Here is a 10,241-nt window from a genome sequence, read left to right on the forward strand (position 1 = left end):
ACTTGGAATGAACATCTATATTTAAAATGCTGACAAATGATTTCTTCTTCTATTTTTACAGGAAAAAATAATTAAAAAAACAACAAAAGAAATGATAGAGCAATTACAGAGACATGTTTTTTGTTGGTGTTTATTCATGGCGTGTTATCTCCACCACAACGCAGTCATCGGAAAAGTTTTCCCATCCATCATTTGGAGCCCCTACAACCCACTGTAAGTAGCTTAAAACTTTCCGAAGGTTATTCATATGTTAGCAAACTTGAGTTTTTCTGGTAATATGAAAATATAATCTTGAAATATCATAAATCAGATCACTTTACCTCTTAAAAAACTTTTGTTCTGAAGCAAAAACTTATGCCTCAAACTCAAAATCTTGAAGTGTGCGATTAAACATTGAAGGTTCTCTTTACACTTTAAAGAAAGTCTGAGAGAACGTTCACAATATATCTTGAAACTCATCTAGTGGGGGGGGGGGACGCAAGTATGCATTATTGAATATGGACTTCAAAAAGACACGTAATAGGTTGAAATATCGCCCAAAGAGAAAAATTTCGTTAGATACACCTTTTGACACGTCATTCACATACGAAACATGTGATGGTGTCAATCAAGCTGCATCTCTATAAGCATAAATGACTCCTTCAGCTCAGGCTTTTTTCCCAACATTTCCAAGTTCGCGACAGTCACCCCAGTCTACAAGAAAAATTCTAAAAACGATAAAAGTAACTATAGACCAATAAGTATACTGCCGGTAATATCCAAAATTTACGAAAGAGTATATCACAATCAAATATCGGAATACTTTGAGCACTACTTTGATGAACAACAATGTGGTTTCAGGAAAGGATATTCCACTCAAACCTCTCTTCTCCCAATGGAAGAGATCTGGAAGCTAGCCAATGACAAAAAAGATGTTTTTGGGGCACTGCTCATCGACCTTTCTAAGGCCTTTGACTGCATGTGCCACAAATTACTTGTAGCAAAGATCAGTGCATACGGGTTCGATGACCTTTCCACTGGGTTAGTCAAGAGTTATCTAGAAAATAGGCAACAAAGGACAAAAGTAGGCAACGAACTGAGTAACTGGATCAAGATCAAGGATGGTGTTCCCCAGGGATCTGTTTTTCAATATTTATATATGTGACCTCTTTTTCATCATTGAGGATACTAAGGTTGCGAATTATGCGGACGATACGACACCCTATGTTAGTGCTCCTACCTGGGTTGAAGTAAGTGGTAAACTAAGCTCTGTAGCAGAAAAAATCTTCACATGGCTTTCGATTAATCAAATGGTTGGTAATGCTGACAAATGTCAGCTAATAGTTAACATCATTGACGACTCGCTCTATCTAAATATTAGAGAAGAAACTGTTTTCAATACCAAAACGTCAAAGATTCTTGGAGTAACCTTCGATAATCTTTTGACGTTTGAATCGCATATAGAAAATCTTTGCAAGAAAGCTAGTTTGAAAATAACCGCCTTAGCCAGAATGAGCACATATCTCACTTTAGAAAAAAAGAAACGCTTGACGAATGCTTTCATTAAATGCCACTTCAATTACTGTCCTCTCATATGGATGTTTCATAGCAGAGCTCTAGAGGATAAAATCAACAATCTACATAAAAGATGCTTGAGAATCGTTTACTCAGACTACAACTCATCATTCGATGATCTGTTGAAACTTGACAACGGTTCCACCTTCCATCAACAAGCAATTCAATCCTTATCCACAGAGCTATTTAAATCAAAACTCAATGAATCAGAAAGTAAAATATTTCTCAAAAACCAATGTAAGATCAAAACGAGAAAAAGGAATTCCTTTCGTAGTAGAGTAGTTGAAAGTGAAATGAATGGAAAATCGTCTTTAGCTTTCCTGGGACCTAAAATCTGGGCTACCCTTCCCGATGACTTTAAAAAACTTAAAAACCTAGATGAATTTAAAAAAGAAATCAAGCAATGGAGGCCCACTACTTGTCCTTGCCGAAACTGTCGCACTTTTATCCATGGCGTTGGTTTCATTGATTTAATTTAAATTAATTTGTAAATAATAGTTGATCTTGAGTATCAACCTTCTAGATAGATTTGTAATTAATAGTTGATATTGATTAGCCTCGAGCTAAGTACACATTGTACTACTTTGCATCAACTTTAAAGAAAAGAAACATAAACAACATAAACATAATCCCATTGAGTTTCAAGCCCGAAGGGCTAAGGGTGAGACTCCTGGATGGGAAATGAAACAACTTATTTTCCATCCAGAACGTAGTTTTTACACAAACGCCGGATTGAAACTAAAATCTATCGCTAGATTTCAAAAAAATGTAGTCCTCAAAAACAAAGGAATTTCTAAATAAAACCCGTCGTCATGATTACGGCGTGTTCTATGCGCGTTTTGGATGGGAAATAAGTGGCTTCAATTTCTCTTGCCTGAGAAGGGTTAAAGTCTCGCCTCTAGTCCTTCGGGCTTGAAACATGTGATGGTGTTAATTTTTCTTTCATTCTTTTAGATTTTCATGTGAAGAACCCACATTGAATGTCCGAGTTGATGACATTGTTAAATTCATTTGTCCATATTACGATGTTGGGTTTGTGCAACCTGAGGACAGCCTGGACAAACCTCTTTACGAAAACATGTACTTGGTAAAGGAAGACAGAAACGCTTTCGATCAATGTGATGCATCAGGTTCAGGTTTGATCCCACTTTTAAATCTTGTAGTAGTCATTTGATCGAAAATCGAAAATCTCAGTAATTCATGATACATACCATTACAATGTCTTCCACGGACCCAACACCGGATTGGTTGCAATTTACGTACTGACTGATGTTACGTCACTTGCAAGCAATCAATTGTTGGGTCTCTGATGATGTAACATCAGATGAAATTGCAATTCAATTGTGCAAAGCAAGTTTTTTGGACTTTGTGTGAGATTGCTTCATTAGTTTTTTCTGATTTTTTTGCATGTATAAAGAGGGCAAGGTTGTCGTAACCGATTTTCCTGGAAAGTTTTTTTAGCAGTAAAAATCGTATTTTCTTATTTGGGGAAATTCCCTTTTGTCATTTTTAAAGGAAAGTGAGCATTTCTCGCGATAGGCTTGGTTTTTATGATGATTTTTTAGTCTGCATTTTCTTACTTTTGTTGTCACTTTTTTCTCTTTTCTTATTTGCATTAGACTTCAGGTAGGTCCATTCAGCATGTAGCTTTTCAATTCTCAGAGTGCGTCATTTCATCTATTTTGACAGTGCCTCATTTCTCCAGCTAAACATTAATCACAGAAGCATGGAATCAGGTTGGTCAAACGTTACTTGACATAGGTGTATTCATTTTTTAGCGATATAATCTCCTTCATTTTTTTAGGAAGTGACGAGCAAATATTAAAATGCGATCAATTGCCATCCAGCGCAAACTCAAACCGTCTGAGGTTTATCAAAACTCAAACCTTTCCTGGACAAATGTATTACGAAGAAGGGAAAAGCTACTATTTCATCGGTAAATTATCATACCAGTCCGATTTCACATGCTTTCCTTTCTTGACTAATCTTACTGTTGTTCTTCAAGTATTTTTTGATAAATGTCATTGTCCTTTATCTGGCATAAGGGTATTAAACCTTTCTCATGTCGGTTATATTAGTGTGGTTGGGTTTGTTTGTTGACTCCTCGGTTATCTTTTTCTTTTTATTCATTTCATATCTATTGGTGGTCTTTGAGATCTTGCAAATGAGCTCATTTGCGATATTTTAAGATTTTGCGGGGACTTGTTTTCGAATAAAAGAATTTTAAAAAAAATCTCTGATTATAACTTGTTACTATAACTTATTAATAACCTCTTGATTTCATTTTTAGACTAACTCACTAACACAACATTACTGATATATTTTCTGAGCTGATGGTAATTCTTTATAGCTGCAAGCATGTATTGGAAGGAAGCATTGTTTGGTGAGGTTAGAAGTGTATGATTCGTTAGATTCAATGTAGTGTCCGAATTAAATTGAAATAATTAACAAAACTTTATTTACATCATTTAAATTACATAGTCTTTTAGCACTACACCCAATTCCTGAGTTTTCACCAAACCTTTGTGAAGTTAATATCAAGTAACACCTAATGAAAAACCATTTTGAGAATTAATTTAAACTACATAATGCACCAAAGATAATACCTTCAATGGTGGTAGAACCTAATATTAACTTTACCATTTTACATTGGCGATTCAGGTACTGGTTATCGGACAGCTGAGAATGTGAACAACACCATTGGTGGTAGTTGTAACACAACAGAAAATGAGTTTCAATACAAACTACGTTTGAAAGTCTACATTTGTCGTCAAGATGAAGTGTGTAGAACGTGTAATACTGCACAATGTTATTCGAAAGGTATTTTGTTGTTTTTGCTACTACATGTGTCATTACACCATTGTCATGCATGAAAGCTCCAATTTTTTCGTACAACAAATAATTCAAATCACGCATATACATTATTTCATGACCAAGTGATTGGTCTCAGTAAAGAGATGGTTTGAGAAACCCTCTGTGGCCCTGAGTATAACTTCTGTGGTCCTGAGTAACACCTCCAAGTATTTTTGTCAAACATTTTTCCAAAGTCGAGATATCATTAACTGAAATTTCTAAATATAGATGGGTTTTACACGGTTCTTACGTTGAAATTCTATTGTTTTCTTACTAAAGGTAAAAAACTTGGATATCTCGACTTTGGAAAATAGTTAAGGCAAAAATATTTGAGCTTTTGTTCGGGACAAGGAATCCACATTCCAAATATCTCAAACCATTTGACTATCTTTAAACAATATACATTAATCAACCCCAACACAACAAGGGATTGGTCTTTGTTTGCAAGGGTCAAATGACGTCATAATGTTTCATAAGTATCAATGCGAGGACTTCTGATATGTGACGTCATTCAACCCTGGTAAACTCGAACCAAACCCTCTTTCATGCGGGTTTTGTTGCAAGGGTTGATTGGTGTAATACTGTTAACATTTTGTGAAAAATAATTGTACTTTGCATGAAAATCAGTAGTGTATCAATTTGTTTATATTTTGATCGTTTTTCCAATTTGGATTTATAAAAGAGGCAACTGCACTTGGCATTTTAATAAATGCTCATTTCCAAAATAGATATTGATTGGGGCATGAATTTTATCAATAATCAATATACCAATATACAATATGCATTCTGCAAGAAATTATTCAATAAACTGCAAGAAAAACAAAATGATATGACAAAGATTTGACTTGACAGCATGATCGTACTAAAAATTAAAAATCATTAAACATTAAAAAACAATTTTTTGATCCAAAATGTTTTTAGAAGCCAAGGTGAGCTCATGCATGACAATGAACAACAGAAAGAATCGACCACAACATGAAAATACTTTGGACGAACTTTTTTTTAATTCTCACTTCTTTTAGAATGTCACTGCTCGCCTTGGGTTCGAAATGGCTTCAATGTTACCGACGATTTTTCTTCTTTATCCCAAACATACCAGCGAAGATGTAAAGCACCCAATGAAAATGCTCGCTATGAAAGTAAAACCATTGACAGTGTCTCGTTAAACAGTTGCACTGAATGGAAAAAGCATTCGAATGAAACGTGCAACTTTATGAACACGCCATCAAATATTGATTGCCCTCTACTCTTCGTCAAAACTTGCCAATCCAGCATAGCATCTTACTCTTTTTGCAAATATGTGCCTGATTTTTCAAACTGCCATTGCTCTGATTGGATTGCTAAAGAGAGAAAAGTAGCGCCTGACTTCTCAGCTATTCATCAGATTTTCGAACGCACGTGCTCGTCATCTTATAATAACTCAACCAGAATCGAAAGTAAAGAAACACAAAATGCAACCATCCATTCATGCCAGGATTGGGAGAAACCGGATGATAAGCTAGAGATGAACTCTTGTCTTTTTATCAACAATAACACACTTGCACTGAACAGTGCATGCGCTAGTATTGAGCTTAAAAGATGTTCATCTTCAATGCAAAACATCAACATATGTCGCTACATTGATAAAAAATGCCCAACTTGTACTCAATGGAGTAAAACTTCATACTATAACATTTCTTCTGACTTGAAAGTGAAAGCTGAAAATTTTCTCAGTATTTGTCCAAACGGCACAATCAATGAAAAGTCTGAAAACATAAATTGTGTCTTGGATTGTTCAAGTTGGCAAAAAGTGGAACCTGACTCTCATTGTGATCAATATGAGAATCAAAAGCCAGATTGTTTTGAAAACAAACAGAAACGAAGTTGTTCGTCAGTGAATTGTCAATTCAATCTTTCCATTTGTAAATACATAGGCGTGACTTGTCCTCATTGTAACCCATGGAGTGAAATCGAGAAAACACCTTCTGCAGACTTCACTCAATTATCTTTGAATGAGACTCGATGGTGTAGAGATGGAAATGACAACAAGACAGAGTTTAAACAACGAGATTGTGATTTGCAATGTGAAGATTGGAAAGAGTTTGATGAGGAACAAGATGAAGGCTGCATCATATTGAATGGAAATACAACAACAACACCAAAGAAAGATAACCAACTTTGTGGAATGACTTCTAAACGTTGCCAAAGCAACCAATGTAACAAAGAGATCAACTTTTGTGCATTTTCTACATGTACAACCAGCAAACCAACTACTCGTAGTCAAAGTGGCACTCCAGAAGTTGAAAGTAATTCCCCTTGCTTTATTCGTTTATTTTATTTTGTCTGATAAGTCTTTTTTTCTGTAGAACGCTTCGACGGTCATAACAATGTATTGGTAAAAAGTATAGAATCATACCATAAATAATAGAAGAAGCTGTATGTGTTTACACTCGACAGTTTTCATAAGGGTCAGACATTTAATGACACTATTGGTGGTCTGTAACTGCAAATAGCGATTGCCGGTATCACTTTTTGATAAATTATAGAGTAGCTACTTGACTTTATCAAAACAGTGTACGAGTCCTTACTTATTATACCTTACAAAAGGCGATTCTTCTCTTCTTTTAGAACAAGTTGGGCCAGGTGAAGCGAAGGAGAGTAACAAATTCCTTTACATTTCCATTCCAATGTTTCTGGTGCTGTTTGCATTGGGTATATTGGTAGGCATATTGGCTTTCAAGAGGTACCACCAAAAGAAATGTCTGAATTTCATCATGAGGCCAAACCAAGTCGACGTCGGAGGTTTGAATTTATTTATCGTTAATGATACAATTTTCAAATTTTCTTACCTGTTTTGCTAAGAGACTGAATGTTCTGCAAATTTGCTCATAAGAAAAGATTTCTTCTCTGTAAGTCATTGCGGGCAAACTGAAAGCTAACTGCCTGATCAATACTATGCAATCTTCTTCAATCTTTATTTGTTCATTACGATACAGGTAAATTTTGCCTTCTTTTCTTTTCGAGATCGTATGAAATGCAATAAACCAGCCGAGGCTGGAAGGTCAGCCAATAGAGCTTAGCTAGATAGCTTTAATAAGTGGGTTAACAGATGTAAGAGATGCACTGAAACAGAGTAGACTAAATATGTTGAATAATGTACATTGTACACAGAGAACAATAGAAATGACTTTGTTTAAACAATAGATGTACGCTTTTGCTAAACCCCCTCTCCCCCCTTCACTGTGTACGTACTATATGGATGGCCCCTCCAGTCTGGGTAAATAAATTTTGTAGTTTAGTACCGTCAAGTTACACAACATGCACACAACCATCTTGAAGACTTTGCTGGTCGCAAATGATAATGGAAAGCAAAACTTAAAATTCATAACTATGCGGGGAAGCTCATTATTTCCCCCCGTTTTGCTTTAAACTCGCTTTTGATTGGTCTATGAATTTGGGCGATTGATTTACCGCCTTGGCGGAATAAACACACAACCATAATAAATAAATTCAACAGGGCAGCGGTGTAGCAATTAATTTCAACTGGGAGTCCTCTCTTCTGTGCCAAGAACTGGCAGTGTTTTTTAAACTTTAAAACAATGTTAAATGAAGACTAGATTGTTTGTTATGGCTGTGCAAGTTGTGACGAGAGTGTGCATGTTGTGTAACTTGACGGCAGCCCGCTTTCTGAAAGTCTGATAAGAGATATCTATAAATTGTTATTGCCATTCATTCCATTCCATTATTCAGTCAAAGTGTGCGCCAAGGTTAGAAAAGGTTAGAAAAACACAATCTGCATCCGGAACTGCGTGAAAAATAGTTTGATCAATTTCAACAAGAACTGTATATATTAATATTAATATAAATGATCAAATTCCATAGACACTTTGTCATAATTTTGCAAGTCCAATAATAGGAGATGTGATGTCATCATTTGGTTCCCGTCATCTGATTTACGGTCAGCAGGTAGAGCTGGAGAGTCGGAAAGCTTTACCGCTGCTTTGCTGGATTTCCACTGTCGACCTCTGCACGCTCTGTGTTTAAAAGTTTTCAAATCGAAGTAGAGAGCCGCATGCTTATGGAGAGTAAACCGAAAACACCAGTTTATCCACGGTTTCTCAATTTTAAAATTCGGATCAGTCCACACGAATTCCCTTTCAACAAGATGTATAGCTGCTTCTTAACAGAAAAATATTTTCGACTGACCGGCCGAACGACTCCCACTTTTTAAAGTAGAAATGACGGGAACCAAACAGTTTTTTGCGATTCGCCTTTATCACAAACACGTCCAAGTCCAAAAAAGCACGATTGCATCCAGTCTTTATATCAAATTTATACAGTAGCTGTACTTTTGTAAACTTTATCAAATTCCTATAACATTATAACACCATAAATCCCCCTAGAGGCAAACAAGAAAAATATGCTATTATTGCAAAAACTATTAAAAAGCAGCAATAAAAAGTATCAGAAAATTCAACATAAACAAAAACTTGAGCAAACGGCTTTAAACCTTCAAAGGATGTAGAAAAAGAATCCCCTTGATGAAAATCATGTGTTTGATTTGCCGAGTTAAAAAAATAAATGACAGAAATTGAATCTTGCAACAGATTTACACTGGAAATACTTTGGTACAACACTGACTTATCGACTTATCACATCTGAATATTGCTCGAGCCGCCATCTTGAAACTACATTATGATCTGTATAAACAACGCACGCTAAAAGTACCCAAAAAGTTAACCCGATCGGAAGAAAGTTTAGAAATCAAATTGAGATCGGAAAATCGGATTTTTTTTTTGCCGTCTTATGGTGGAACTGGAAAATTTTACCTATTTGAATGCTCAGCTTAGGCTGACCAATTAGTCATCAAAAAATGGATAAATAGTACATTTGAAATTTGCGATTTTTTATGTATCTTGTAAGTCTTATTTTCATGATTTTTTTCACAGAAGAAAGAGGAAACGTGAATTTAGCATATCAATCGTCAGTTATCGAGAAGCGACCAAACGCACAATCTGTTTATTATGCCAACGAGTCGGATAGTGTTCATTGTGACACTTTTGATGAAGAATCGAAAAGCTGATAAAGTGTTATCGTGAATGTGCAGAATTGATGTGTGCCAGATTGTTTTCGTAACTTTTTGAAAGTTGTATAAATTAAGTCTTTAATTGACGACATTAAATTGTCAGGTCCATCGTGTATTTCATCAATCTTTTGGAAATTTTTGATCATGGAAATAATGATAGTGACTTGACTTTGGCTCTTTCGGAATCTTTTAAAAATATCAACCAAAATCTGCATAAATTGAACCTTTGTTCCTTGAGATTTCAAACTAAGACCTTTCTAAACCTCTTTTTGTAAAATACTGCTCAGATTGAATTAAAAAATATTTTTATAACTAACACAATTAACTGTAAATATAATTTCAAAGAAAAATTGCATGTTTATTTATAATGATTCGTATTTTTTAGTTTTTCCAGATTTTAGAATTGCAAAATTTTTATGAAGATTCAAATGATATTGAAAATAGAGAAGATAATTTTTTTATGAAACCTACATTTTATAGAGAAAATTCTCAAACAGGAAATTTAATGAATAGTTATATACATAACTGGTACCTAATAATATCATCGATGTTTTAAATATTTTTAGAACGATTTTAAAAGAATAATCAGGCTGAAAAGCACGAAGAAAATCAACTTGAAACAAACCTTTGGTCGAATTTTATATGCATTAAGACACCTACGAAACCTAATTTACCTGGCCCTAAAAAATAAGAAGGAGATAAGAATGATTTGAGGTTAACCTTCAAAAAAAAGCTGAGTCTCAACATATGTTTTTATAAAAAAGTGTGT

The 10,241-nt window shown here is 34.9% G+C and overlaps 1 protein-coding gene across 2 annotated transcripts; it reads left to right on the plus strand.

Annotated features, from left to right (window-relative positions):
- The first annotated feature begins 65 nt into the window (after positions 1-65).
- LOC136807153 (uncharacterized) lies at positions 66-10,019 on the plus strand. 2 transcript variants are annotated; one of them, XM_067063729.1, is made up of 7 exons: positions 66-213; positions 2,509-2,690; positions 3,359-3,490; positions 4,216-4,374; positions 5,430-6,692; positions 7,015-7,188; positions 9,336-10,019. In XM_067063729.1, the coding sequence occupies exons 1-7, from the start codon at positions 92-94 to the stop codon at positions 9,467-9,469; spliced, it is 2,166 nt and encodes a 721-aa protein (XP_066919830.1). In that variant the 5' UTR covers positions 66-91; the 3' UTR covers positions 9,470-10,019. The 2 variants fall into 2 exon arrangements, with proteins under 2 accessions (XP_066919830.1, XP_066919831.1); XM_067063730.1 differs by having other exon boundaries at positions 6,321-6,692; positions 9,336-10,012.
- Positions 10,020-10,241: the final 222 nt, after the last annotated feature.

Source organism: Clytia hemisphaerica, unplaced genomic scaffold (assembly GCF_902728285.1).
Source record: "Clytia hemisphaerica strain Z4C2 unplaced genomic scaffold, Clytia hemisphaerica genome assembly, whole genome shotgun sequence".
Taxonomy (NCBI): Eukaryota; Metazoa; Cnidaria; class Hydrozoa; order Leptothecata; family Clytiidae; genus Clytia; species Clytia hemisphaerica.

What these genes read in the sequence shown, in the direction of transcription:
- LOC136807153 (XM_067063729.1), top strand. Translation starts at nt 92, where the DNA reads ATGATAGAGCAATTACAGAGACATGTTTTTTGTTGGTGTTTATTCATG. An exon ending in ATGTGATGCATCAGGTTCAG is followed by an intron (nt 2,691 to 3,358) that starts GTTTGATCCCAC and finishes TCATTTTTTTAG; the next exon opens with GAAGTGACGAGCAAATATTA. An exon ending in TGGCACTCCAGAAGTTGAAA is followed by an intron (nt 6,693 to 7,014) that starts GTAATTCCCCTT and finishes CTCTTCTTTTAG; the next exon opens with AACAAGTTGGGCCAGGTGAA.